This window comes from Natrix helvetica (assembly GCF_964273705.1).
Source record: "Natrix helvetica genome assembly, chromosome: 1".
NCBI classification, from domain to species: Eukaryota; Metazoa; Chordata; class Lepidosauria; order Squamata; family Natricidae; genus Natrix; species Natrix helvetica.
Genome location: NC_138548.1, coordinates 18,024,109 through 18,038,322, shown reverse-complemented (window position 1 = coordinate 18,038,322; position 14,214 = coordinate 18,024,109). Strand labels below are relative to the sequence as shown.

The 14,214-nt window shown below is 43.1% G+C and overlaps 1 protein-coding gene across 2 annotated transcripts in view; it reads right to left on the bottom strand.

Moving 5' to 3' along the window:
• LOC309395590 (GRAM domain-containing protein 2A-like) overlaps positions 1 to 13,859 on the bottom strand; it is a 59,682-nt gene extending 45,823 nt beyond the window's left edge. For both annotated transcript variants that reach the window (XM_081959983.1, XM_081959984.1), the window contains exon 1: positions 13,719 to 13,859. In XM_081959983.1, the coding sequence (XP_081816109.1) occupies positions 13,719 to 13,771 (53 nt within the window). In that variant the 5' untranslated portion in view covers positions 13,772 to 13,859. The remainder of the gene's footprint in view (positions 1 to 13,718) is intronic.
• Between the last annotated feature and the right edge of the window lie 355 nt (positions 13,860 to 14,214).

Sequence of the window (14,214 nt, the reverse complement as noted above, 5' to 3'; positions counted from 1 at the left end):
CCACCTGGTGCCTTAACCACTAGACCAGTAGTTCCCAACCTTTTTTGGGGGGGCATGCCCCACCTAAGCATCTTTAAAATCCTGATGCCCCCCTGTGACATATAATTCTTACTTTACTCAAAAAGGGAACTCTACTCACATGGAGGAAGCCTAAAAAGCCATTACCGTAATTTGGTTTAAACAAGGTTCAAATTGCCCCCATTAAAAATCAAATTGCCCCCCTGTGCGGAGTGGGCCCCACACTGGGAACCACTGCACTAGACCAAAACTGGCTCTGAAATTGGCTTCTGGATTTGAGGAGGCTTTGCAAGAGTCTGCACTCCAGACCACAATCATTAAACTCTGCAACCAAACGCTGCCCATTGCAATATAATTTCAGAGATACCTCACTGGAGCAAAGCAAAGGAAATGTAGGTGATGACCAGGCAGAACCCAAAGGAGGGGTCAAGAGTGTCGTAAGTCTTGACTCTTGAGTCCCTTTGTGCCCACAAGAGAGCTAAGTTCAGCCCACCTTGAATTCCATTGACTCTCATATCTATGGAGATTCTCAGTCATCCAGCTTATGGTTAGTCCCCAAGGTAAAGTAGAATAAAATATGAATTAAAAATATAAGAATGAAGACGTGGCATAAAAGGGACAGTTGGAAGCTTGCTTAAAGGGACAGGGAAATGTCATCAGCCTTCAACCACAACATGTTCCAGCAAATGTCCCTATGTCAAAAGTCCAAAACCACAAGGTTCAATTAAAGTTCGTTAATGGCACGTAGCCCATACCTGTAACAAAAGGAGAAATAAGACCCCCATCTCCTTATAAGGCTTTTTCCTCAAGGTAACCAATAAGAAATGAGTTAAGTGTTTCCGTGTTACACTGCCTTTGAGAATGTATAAGAATGTGTGCTTCGATAATAAAGATTGTTCAGAACTTGCAATGTTGGCCATGGGCTAACGCTTCTGAATCTGGCTGCCAAATAAACTTTTCCTGTATCCTGAGAAGTCTAAGCCTGTCATTTTCTGCAACAAAGGTGCTTTTCAAGAGGCAACTGGACTTTCTGGTTTTTCTTTGAAGGCATTTTTCTCTTCTCATCCAAGAAGCTTCTTCAGCTCTGACCGGATGGTGGGGAAGGAAGGATTCCCATTCGGTCAGAGCTGAAGAAGCTTCTTGGATGAGAAGCGAAATGTCTTCAAGGAAAAAACAGAAAGTCCAGTTGCCCCTTGAAAAAGAGCCTTTGGGATATTGACTCTCACCTACTGCCGGTTTGCTTTCACTGTTAGTAGCTCAGATTCTTGTAGAGAGCTTAAGCTTGCAACCAACTTTCCTTTGAACTGCCTGGGCTTGCTGATTTCCCCTGCCCCTGACAGGAAGCTAATCCTATGTCCCACAGTAGCCATGCATTTGCCTTTCAGAAATGTCCACAAGGGAAAGTCCAAAAAGTCAAAGACGGCACTCATGACTTTGAAACCCCACCTTTAAAAAAAAAAAGAATGGGCGGAGCTTCAGTTATGACTACTGCCGTGACCTTTTGGAGCCCTGCTCTTGGGAAGCTCTTAAGGCAGCATTCCCAACTTTGGGGGGATGACAGCCTGGTGCTGTCGTTCCAATGATCAGCTGTGCAATGATCAGCTGTGCCGTGCGACTTATATTTGCTAGCAAATCTAAATAACGTGGCACAGCTGTTCCCATACACACACACACACAGTTCTACTTACCTTTGCAAACTCAGAAAAGGTTTCCTAATCCTCCTTTTTCAGCACTGCATAGTAGCGCCTCCTACCATGCACATGTGAAGCAAACCAGTAGCGAAGCGAAGCGGTAGCAGACTTCGGAGCATTTCACCCCAGGCCGGGGGGGCGGGGGGGGGCGGGGAGAGGATGGTTTTGTGTGAGGGCAGGCGCCCCTTGCACATGCTTGCACAGCTTCATTTCTGTGAACGGCGGGTGCAGGCAGGGCTGTGAGTGCTAGCACCCGTTGTGAGCGCGAGTTCGGTTGTGCATATGTGCGTGCACAGGGCCATCATTCACACACAGCCCAGTTGTGAATAGGACAAGGCCTGGTAGTGGGCTGCGGCCCACAGGTTGGGGACCCCTGCCTTAAGGTCACCTACATCAGTGGTGGGTTCCTACCGGTTCGGTAGAACCAGTAGCAGCTCGGCAGCCTGGGTCGTTGGAACCGGCAGCAACCCAGGCCTGCCACAACTCCGAACCAGTTCTCTCGGCGGCACCATAGGTGGTGCCATCTTGCTTTGGGCTTCCGCGCATGCGCAGAGCAATTTTCGTTCCGATCATCTACACCAGTGGTCTTCAACCTGGGCAACTTTGAGACTTGTGGACTTCAACTCCCAGAGGAGTTCTGGAAGTTGAAGTCCACAAGTCTTAAAGTTGTCCAGGTTGGAGACTCCTGATCTATACAACATCATCCAACAAACTATGGATAACCATGCAACTTCATCAAAGAGCACTCGACCACTCGACCACTCAACCCACAGCACAACTGACGCACGCTGTGAAAAGGATAACACAAACATCTCTGAAACAACCAACATACCATTAGAACCATGTGACATCACTTTAGCATTCAGAGCAACTATAACCCTCCAAAGCATCCTAAGCAAACCAAAAGATCCAACAGCCCCAGAATAAATAAAAGTGATCTACAACAGAGTATAAAGGCTCTAATATAGGAGAAACAGGCAGAAGGCAGTTAGGGCATCCATGAACGCAACTAGCAGTCACAAGACCCAATTAAAACTTCTTAGTTGCAAAATACCTGGAAAGACTTCTTTGGACTTCTTCCTCAATTCTTTGGCTCTCAGCCTTTCTTTTTCTTCTTCTTTTTTGATATTTTTAAATTGTTTTTGCATTTAAAATAGTGCAGCACAGTGAAGCCGTTATAGCCATACAATCACAGTATATTTTCCTGACAGTTAGAACAGTTAATCAGTGGAACAGAAGTTGCCTCCAGAAGTTGTGAATGCCCCAACACTGGAAGTCTTTAAGAAGATGCTGGATAGCCATTTGTCTGGAACGGCATAGGGTTTCCTGCCTAGGCAGGGGGTTGGACTAGAAGACCTCCAAGGTCCCTTCCAACTCTGATATTGTATTGTATTGTATTGTATATACACATAATCTCGTCCATTAGATGTCAGCCTACTTAGTACATTGTCTATCCTTCTATCCAATCATATGATTTACAATTTGTTCCAGTCTTGTCACCTTGTCTTATACCAATAATAAAATCTGTTCCAAACTTCATAATATTCCAACTCACCTTTATTTTTTAATTCTAGAGTGAGCCTGTCTGCTTCTACACAGGCCAAAATTTTCCTAATTATGTCTAACTCTGATGGGATACACATATGTCCCTGCGACCTATCCGCTCACACAGGGAGGGGCTCCTCCTGGTGCCGTCTGCTAGGCAATGCCAGCGGGCGACACCTAGGAGTAGATCCTTCTCTGTGATGGGCCCAACCCTCTGGAATGACCTCCCCCCAGACATTCGAACTACCACCGACCTCCGTTCCTTCCGGCAAAAGTTAAAGACTCACCTGTTTCAATCAGCTGGCCTGGCACTTTCTTAGTTTTACCTCCCAGGGATTTATTTTATTTTAGGGTTTGGGGTTTTAATTGTGATGTTTTTAGGATTAGAATTATTTATTTCTTAGTACAGCCTATCTCCCCTCCAAATGTATCTTAAATGTAGCTTAAATGTATTTAATTTTATGACTGGTTTTATTGTATTGACTGTACACCGCCCCGAGTCCCTTTTTGGGAGAGGGGCGGTCTAAAAATCTAAGAAATAAAAATAAATAAAATAAATACTTTCTTTTTATTGCGCATAGGTTATTTGGATACATACACGGATAACTAGTGTGGAAAGTTATCACCCAGTGCTCTCCCAGAAAAATGAAGTATCCTAGGAAATATTGAAAAGGCAGAATATTATATTTCCCTGGATGTGAAAAGGAAGAATTGAGAATAGCTCCCTCCAACTTTCTGCCGCCACCCACTTTGTCAATGGGCCATTAAGAAGGCCAAGCCAGTCCTTTTACATAATAAAGAGTTCTCCCCTTCAGCTCCAGGGGGATGGGATTAAGGCATGATAATATTGGCCCTTTACCCAACTCGGCACATGGCATCTGAGAACTCAACCAAACCTGGATTCAAAACGCAGCCTAGAGAGTTGCCCGTGCATGGCCCCACGGGAGTCTGACAAACAATCAGAAGACAAGATCAAGATCAAAGGCCTCAGAGAGGGCATAAAACCAGGGACTCAGCATCTCAGCCCTTCCTTCTCTTCTTCTTCCCAACACTGAAGCATGTGATCACCTTTTCTGTTCAGGACTCAAGCCATGTGGTCCTGTCCACCATCAAAACATCTTTCCAAGCAGCCTCCATGTCTCCAGTGTCTTTTTCCCCACTTGGAGATGAACCCAGAAGGATATTTCTTTCAACACTAGGTAGAGCACATCTTTCTTATACCCCCTGGTATTATGCCTAGGAGGAAAATTTATGGTTTGAACAGAATTTGATCTCCCACCATTTGTTCCAGCCATAATTGTATCATTCTCTCAGCCTTTTCTTTGGCCAAATTTCACAGCCATACATTTAAGGTGACCAACCGTCCTCCTTTAGGGAGGACAGTCCTTCTTTTGTAAGTTGTGTCCTCCCTCGAAAAGTGTCCTCCTACATGTCCTCCTTTTTGATATTTGAAGGCTAATCTGTTGCACGTTATGTGACGCATTTTATTAAACAGTTTTTAATGGTGTTTTTTTACTTCATCGCAAGTATATTGAACAGATATTGAATCTTGTGTTGAATTTTTATCTAAAGAAATGCTAGACATTAAAATAGACGACAATTGTCTCTTTGAAGAAATTAGAAGACTGAATGTATATTTAAATTCTGAAAAATTAATACAATGGGAAAATCAACATGTTGAAATTGATAAAAGATGGGTGGATATTTTCAGCCATTTCAAAAATGAACATATTCCATGTGAACATTTATTTATACTTGTTCAATTTACGTTGTACTGCCCTGGAACTAATGCAGCAGTTGAAAGAGTTTTTTTCAATTGGCAATGATTTTTCGACAAGTGAGAAATCGAGATTGAATGTTGATACTCTAGCTGCAGCACTTGCTGTAAAATTCAATATGAAGGATATTTCTTGTTCAGATATTTCCAATATATTGTTAGAAGATAATACATTGACAAAAAATATTAATTCAATGGAAAAGTACTCATTTAAATAATAATTAACAGGCATGTAAGCATAATTACAATATAAAATGTTGCAAATGTTTTTATTATGCATATATCATATTTTAGTGTATTATTGTTGCAATGAATAAAATATTTCTTTTATTTACGATATATTTTTTCCAATTTATTTGTCCTCCTTTTCATTGTAAAAAAGTTGGTCAACTTAGCATTTTGGACAATAGAACGTGTTTTGTCCTCCTTTTCATTGTAAAAAAGTTGGTCACCTTAATACATTGGAAGTGGGAAAACCATAGCCTTGAACTGGACAGACCTTTTTTTTGGCAGCGTGATCATCTCCGGACATAATTCCACCATAGACATAATAATGCCTCTCGCCTGAAATACATGTTGCAATCCAGGCTGCAGAAGTGTGGCTTGGCTAATCTATTTTTAAGCATGCTGCCTCACACATCCTCTTTGCTTTCAAATCAGGGCTGGCAACTTGGCAGGTTGAGCACAGACTTAGCAACCCTGTAATGAAGGCTCTCCGATGCCCTTGGCATGGCCCTATGTTATACTTAAAGGGAAAAAAAGTTCTTTCTTTTTTTAATGTTGGCACAATAACTGGGCATCAAAGCTCGTTGCGGGAGACGTGGCAGAGCAGCTGATTGTTCCTTAATCACAATTTCCTGCTTGTCGGAGGCTTTTGTGCCTTTTATGCACAGTAGACATTGGTATTTTGGCTCCCAGCCTTTTGCGGCAGAACTTCTATTTTGAGAACTACAGGAGAGGGTGTGGAAGTGCAGGGCAGGGAACAATTTGAGCTAAACGTCACACCGGGAATGGTGACAATCACCTTGGGAAAAGAAACCTCAGAGAACCAGTTTGAAGTAGTGGTTAAGGCATCAGGAAGGAAACCGGGAGACAGCCAGTTCAAGTTCTGCCTTAGGCACAAAGCCAGTCGCGTGACTTTGGGCCAAACCTTTCTCTCTCAGCTCAAGGAAGAAGACAATGGTCAAACTACTTCTGAAATCCTGCCAAGAAAACTTGCCAACTAGTCCAGGCAGTCACCAGGAGTGTGACTTCAAAGCACAAAAAAGAGGAGAGAAGCAAAAGGAAACAAAAATTTAAGAAAGTTGTAGGCTGAAGGTGTAAAATCACCTGAACTATAAACTAGCACGCAGCCTTATGTTATACGAACCCAATCTTAAACAAAGCTGCAAAGGTAAATTTTCAATTTGTTCTGCATCTACGAATCAGGCCTTTGTTGTGTTGTTGTGTTACCACCGAATTAAATGGAGATGTACTTATGTGAAACTCCTGCTATCTATAAAGGACATTCTAGACTCAGGAGGGGATAGATGAATCAAAAGTTGGAATTAAGGACTCCACACTAGATTTACAGGACACGGGAGGGGCCGGAGCCCTGCTGGCGGGGGGAGAAGGGGCAATACCAAGAAAACTCAGATCACAAAAATGAACAAGAAAATCTGCTTGATACAAATTGATTGAAATTATTATCTGAACTTATATGCTGACAAAATATTATTATGTAGTGTTAAACTTATCTATGTATAAATGGAAAATATGAGCACGGGGGGAGGGGACACCTCCTACATGCTGTAACTGCCAACATTTGTAATCTATTCCACCACCCCTTTCCTTTTTATTTTTTTTAAAAACCAATAAAACTTTGTTTAAAAAAAATGTTGGAATTAAGATTGCCAGGAGAAATATCAACAACCTCAGGTATGCAGATGATTGGACTCTCATGGCAGAAAGTGAAGAGGAACTAAAGAACCTCTTGATGCGGGTGAAAAAGGAGACTGCAAAAGTTGGCTTGAAACTCAACATTAAGAAAACTAAGATCATGGCCTCCGTCCCTCTCAATTCCTGGCAAATAGATGAGGAAGAAATGGAGGTAGTGACAGATTTTATTTTCCTGGGCTCCAAGATGGGGACTGCAGCCAATCATAAGGGATGTAAATTTAGGAAACGATATGGAGGTTTTGAAAGAGGTCAGGTGTCTGCCAGGTGCTACTGCCAGCAGAGACAAGAGGCGTATTCTTAAGATAGTCAAGAATGCAAGTAAGGACTGTGATGTTGATGCTATTATACATCTTGGCACTAATGATCTGTCCCAGAAAGATGTACTTTCTGTGAAGAATGATTTCCAGAGCTTGGGGTATGAACTTAGTAGTATAGGTTGTAGGCTTATCTTTTCAGAGGTTTTACCAGTATATAAGGAACAAAAAGGGAAGGGCCAGTGTGTAGCAGAGTTTAATGTGTGGCTAAAGGAGTGGTGTAAAAGGGAAGGCTTTGGTTTTATTAGTCATGATGTCTGCAGCTGGTCCAATGAAAAACTGTACAAAAGAGATGGTCTGCACCCATCCAAGAAAGGGGCTGAGTTACTTGGCATTAAATTCACAGATTTTCTGGATAAACATTTAAATTGAACAGCGGTGACAGAGAATTAATTGATACAGAACATTTCTGCCCCAGCAATCTAAATTCATAGGGTTATCACTGCATGTAACACAGATGTTTGTGCGGGTAAGATTATCACCTCCGTTGTCAAGCAAAACCAAGTATTTAATAGTGAGTGCCATATCATGTACATGAATCATACAAGTGGCAAGAAAATAGGGGCAGTCAGGCATAACACAGGTTATGTAGACAGTAAACACATGATTAATCAAAATGGACTCAAATGTCTATACACCAATGCACAGAGTATGAGGAATAAACAGGGCGAATTAGAAATTCAAGTAAAAGCGGGCAGATATGATATTGTTACCATTACAGAAACTTGGTGGGATGAAACCAACAAATGGAACATACAGCTAGAAGGATTTAAATTATTTAAAAGAAATAGACCAAATAAAAGAGGAGGTGGAGTTGCACTATATATAAGAAATAATTACCCCTCTACAGAAATAGAGCACAACAATGATGAGAACTATCTTGAATGCATTTGGGTCAATATTAAAGGTTGGGGGGGAAATGACATTGCCATAGGTCTATACTACAGGCCACCCAACCAAGCAGAGAAAGTAGATGAACTTTTTGCTAGTCAGCTAACTAAGGTATGTAGGAAGCACACCACAATAGTAGTGGGGGATTTTAACTACCCTGACATCAACTGGGAAACAAACTCTGCACCAAGTGGAAGATCCAACAGGTTCCTAACAAACCTAGCAGACAACTTTGTTTCCCAAAAAGTAGAGAAGGGAACAAGGGGATCAGCCATATTGGACTTAATTCTCACTAACAGAGAGGAAATGATAGAAGGCGTTGAAGCCACAGGAACCCTGGGGGCAAGTGACCATGCAATATTGGAATTCAACATTATGCAAACACAAGTAGTAGAACGAAGTGAAACTAGAGTCTTGGACTTTAAGAGAGCTAATTTCAATAAATCTAGAGAGAGCTTGGGAAAAATTCCATGGATGAGAATCCTCAAGGGGAAAACAACTCAAGAAGCTTGGGAAATTTTAAAAAATGAGATTACAAAAGCCCAGTCTAGCACAATACCAATCAAGAAGAAAAATAACAGCTCCCAAAAGAAACCAGCATGGCTGCATAAAGAACTCTCTGACAAATTGAAAGACAAAAAAGATAAGTACAAAAAGTGGAAAGGGGGGGGGGGGGACATAACTAAGGCAGAATATCAGCAAATAGCCCGAGCCTGTAAAGATGAAGTGAGGAAAGCTAAGGCTCACAATGAAGAAAGGCTTGCCACAAAAGTAAAAAATAACAAAAAAAGCTTCTTCCAACATGTTAAAAACAAGAAAAGAGTTAAGGAAACAATTGGTCCATTGCTGGGAGAAAGTGGCAAGAAGGTGACAAGCAACAGGGAGAAAGCAGAACTATTTAACTCATGTTTTGCATCTGTCTTTACACAAAGGGATAAAACAGTCCAACCTATCAAAAACAGCACCACAAAAATCAGATTAGGAACACAAGTTGAAATAGGGAAGAAAATGGTAAGTGAGCACCTGTCTACCCTAGACGAGTTCAAATCACTAGGACTGGATGGATTACACCCCAGGGTTCTGAAGGAACTGGCAGACGAGATCTCAGAACCACTGAACTATATCTTTCAGAGATCCTGGAGCATCGGGGAACTGCCAGAGGACTGGAAAAGAGCTGATGTGGTTCCCATCTTCAAAAAAGGAAAAAAAAAACAGATCCAGGAAACTATAGACCTATCAGCCTGACCTCAATACCAGGAAAGATTCTGGAAAAGATAATCAAGCAACGAATTAGCGAACACCTAGCAGCAACCAAAGTAATAGCCAAAAGCCAACATGGGTTTGTCAAAAACAGATCATGCCAGACTAATCTTATTGCATTCTTTGACAAAGTGACAAAATTAGTGGACCAGAGGAATGCCGTTGATATAGTTTACTTGGACTTCAGTAAGGCATTTGATAAGGTAGACCATAACCTACTACTAGATAAAGTAGAAGAATGTGGGTTAGACAGCATCACCACCAGATGGATTCGAAACTGGCTGACCAACCGCACTCAACATGTAGTCCTCAATGGAACTGCATCTACACGGAGGGAGGTATGCAGTGGAGTACCCCAAGGCTCTGTTTTGGGCCCAGTACTCTTCAATATCTTCATCAATGATTTGGAAGAGGGAATAAATGGGGAACTCATCAAATTTGCAGATGACACCAAGCTGGCAGGAATAGCCAAAGAAGAGAAGAGCAACAAAGATGATTAGGGGACTGAAGACTAAAACATATGAAGAATGGTTGCAGGAACTGGGTATGTTTAGCTTAAGAGAAAGAAGGTCTAGGGGAGACATGATAGCAGTGTTCCAATATCTCAGGGGTTGCCACAAAGAAGAGGGAGTCAAACTATTCTCCAAGGCACCTTAGGGTAGAACAAGAAGCAATGGGTGGAAACTAATCAAGGAGAGAAGCAACTTAGAACTGAGGAGAAACTTCCTGACAGAACAATTAATCAGTGGAACAGAAGTTGCCTCCAGAAGTTGTGAATGCCCCAACACTGGAAGTCTTTAAGAAGAGGTTGGATAGCCATTTGTCTGAAACGGTATAGGGTTTCCTGCCTAGGCAGGGGGTTGGACTAGAAGGCCTCCAAGGTCCCTTCCAACTCTGCTATTGTATTGTATTGTATTGTAATTAAAAGACGCTTGCTCCTGGGGAGGAAAGCTATGGCAAATCTAGACAACATCTAAAAAGCAGGGACATCACTCTGCCAACAAAAGTGTGTATAGTCAAGGCTATGATTTTCCCAGTTGCAATGGATGGCTGTGAAAGTTGGACCATAAGAAAGGCTGAGCGCCAAAGAATGGAGGCCTTTGAACTCTGGTGCTGGAGAAGACTCCTGCGAGTCCCTTGGACTGCAAGGCAATCAAACCTGTCAGTCCTAGAGGAGATCAACCCTGACTGCTCTTTAGAAGGCCAGATCCTGAAACTCAAATACTTTGGCCACCTAATGAGAAGGAAGGGCTCACTGGAGAAGAGCCTCATGCTGGGAAAGATGGAGGGCAAAAGAAGAAGGGGACGACAGAGAAGGAGGTGGCTGGATAGAGTCACCAAAGCAGTAGGCATGAGCTTAAATGGACTCCGGAGGATGGTAGAGGACAGGAAGGCCTGGAGGAATGTTGTCCATGGGGTCGCAATTGGTTGGACACGATTTTGCAACTAACAACAACAACAAAGCCTCAGGCATTTTTCAGGAGACAAGGAAAATGTATTTATATGGGTGCCCAACTCACTCATATTCACTCCAGACAACTTACAAAGATAAAACCTCAGTAGAAAACAGAATTAAAAGCCCCGATGACAGCAATCAGACCAGCCACTTGACGGGCTCTATATCAGGGGTTCCCAACCTGTGGGCACTGGCCTACTACAGGGCCGTGCCCTATTTGCAACTAGGCCGTGTGAACAGTGGGCTGGTGTACATGCACACTTGCAACTCCACTCGTGTGAGCAGCGGGTACTGGCACTCACAGCCTCACTTACATGTGCAGTGGACTCTGGTGCTCGTAGTCTCACTCACACTTACTGCAGGCACCAATGTTCGCAGCCCCCCTCGCTCACACAAATACCCTCTCCCCCCTTTCCCCTATGCTGGGCCATCAACCCAGAAAGGTTTGGGGAATGGTGCTCTATATCACTCTGGGGTCCCAAGGCTCATTGAGACAATCGTAGCTTCATAGCCTTACGACTTGGTGTCTAAAAATGTGGCCCAATTTTATCCCCGCACGGTTGATGTTCCACAGGTTAGAATCAGAGGTGGGCTGCTGGGGGTTTGCAGAGGTTCAGGAGAACCTTTAGCTAAGACTCTATGCAGTTTGGAGAACCCCCAAATCCCACTTGAAGCCCTGCCTGCCCCACCGCTCCCAGAAATCCCCATGCCACCCGTTTTGGAGGCAGGTAAATGCAGGGTGTGCGCGGAGGCTCGAGGAGGGCAAAAAAACGGGCCCACCGTAAGTTCAGGAAGACCTGTTTCCGGCCTCCAGAGGGCTTCCGGAGCCTGGGGAGGCCATTTCTACCCTTTTGGAGACCCAAGGAAAGCCTCCGGAGCCCGGAGAGGGCAAAAAAGCCCTGCCATGGTGCAGGAGGTCCCAGTAAAATGAGGACCCAGATTGTTGCAGGCAATATGCTTATTCTGGAAATAGAGAGGGCTGTAAAGCACTGTGAAGAGGCATATAAGTCTAAGTGCTATTGCTATCATACTCAAAAATTGTGATTTTTGGGACTGATAAGAGGACTAGGTGTGTGTCCTATGTCTAAGTGGGTAACATGATACAATGTAGGGAGTCTCAACTTCCTTCTTTACCCTTTAAAGTGCTGCATTGGCTTTTTCTGTCGTTTCATTCTAATCTCCTAGTTTCCAAAATTAAGGCTGGTTTTCCTTTAAATGTTTCCATACTCTTGCCTTGATCTCTGGACCATTGGAGCTCAGGATTTGCTTCCAACTGTTATAAACAGCAATTATAGCTCAGAAGAACCTTGATTCTTGAGACAAAGTGTTAGATGATAACACCTGTCTCAAAAGTGTTACCTGCAAATTCTTCGAGTGTACAGAGAGTGGAATTAATTTATCAGCACTATTTCATTTAGCTATCCTGTTGCTATTTCATTTATTCTGGTGCATGGCATTTCTGGCACCAGCTTAGACTCTTACCCTTCTTGATTGAAGGATTGTGCATGTGCATAAATAGACAGAAGAATGGTACGCTCAGCACACTTTTTTGTCTGATTCAGCAACTTGTTCTTACAGCAGATACCAAGAAAATAGATTCCATCTACCTACTGAGACGCTTGCTCCTGGGGAGGGAAGCTATGGCAAATCTAGACAGCATACTAAAAAGCAGAGACATCACCCTGCCAACAAAAGTGCGTAAAGTCAAGGCTATGTTTTTCCCAGTTGCAATATATACAATACAATACAATAGTAGAGTTGGAAGGGACCTTGGAGGTCTTCTAGTCCAACCCCCTGCCTAGGCAGGAAACCCTATACCGTTCCAGACAAATGGCTATCCAACATCTTCTTAAAGACTTCCAGTGTTGGGGCATTCACAACTTCTGGAGGGAAGCTGTTCCACTGATTAATTGTTCTAACTGTCAGGAAGTTTCTCCTCAGTTCTAAGTTGCTTCTCTCCTTGATTAGTTTCCACCCATTGCTTCTTGTTCTGTCCTCAGGTGCCTTGGAGAATAGCTTGACTCCCTCTTCTTTGTGGCAACCCCTGAGATATTGGAACACTGCTATCATGTCTCCCCTAGTCCTTCTTTCTCTTAAGCTAGACATACCTAGTTCCTGCAACCGTTCTTCATATGTTTTAGTCTCCAGTCCCCTAATCATCTTTGTTGCTCTTCTCTGCACTCTTTCTAGAGTCTTCACATCTTTTTTACATCGTGGCGACCAGAACTGAATGCAGTATTCCAAGTGTGGCCTTACCAAGGCATTATAAAGTGGTATTAACACTTCACGTGATCTTGATTCTATCCCTCTGTTGATGCAGCCTAGGACTGTGTTGGCTTTTTTGGCAGCTGCTGCACACTGCTGGCTCATATTTAAATGATTTATATGGCTGTGTAAGTTGGACCATAAGAAAGGCTGAGCACCAAAGAATTGAGGCCTTTGTACTATGGTGCTGAAAAAGACTCCTGCGAATCCCTTGGACTGCAAGGCGGTCAAACTGGTCAGGACATCAACCCTGACTGATCTTTAGAAGGCCAGATTCTGAAGATGAAACTCAAATTCTTTGGCCACCTAATGAGAAGGAAGGACTCACTGGAGAAGAGCCTAATGCTGGGAACGATGGAGGGCAAAAGAAGAAGGGGATGACAGAGAATTAGCTCCCCTCTGACTTAGCCACTTCTCACTTTCAATCACACTGAATCCTCCCACCCGCCAATCCAGTGTGATATCTGGCCCCCTACTCTTCTATGCAAAGGAGTACAATAAGAAATCCTGCCCAATTTAATAAAATGTGATTGCAAGAAAACCTGGCAAATCAAGACACTTACGGCCAGCTTGGTGATGCCAAGGCAGGATCTTCAGCCAGCTGTCCATCCTTCATTTCTCACCCTTTCACTTTGGCCTCCTGTGTCTGCTGGGTGAGAAAAGGCCAAAGTTTACCCTGGCGGGTTTTTACCTGCTTTAGACACTCCAGGAAGTAAGTGTTGATTGGCGAACAGAATTGTTGAGACTTCTCTTGTAACAGATTGCCGGGAAACATATCCTTCAAACAGTGCCCTTGCCATGACAGGGGATTTCCTCTAATTTCAAGGAAATTGCAGAAGGCACACCTCATTGTTCCCAAAGGTAACCAAACACCATTTGCACAGCCTGTTCTTAATGTATTTGACAACACACCTGGGATTGTGAGCAGTAGTGACACGCTTAAGTTTTCTTCATGGCAGGTGGTAGAGAAAAAAACCTGCTTGCTTTTCTGGTACTTTTCATTTAATTTTATGAAAGAGTCTCTGAAAAGCTTTTCAGTAAAATTCTCAAGAGTGAGTC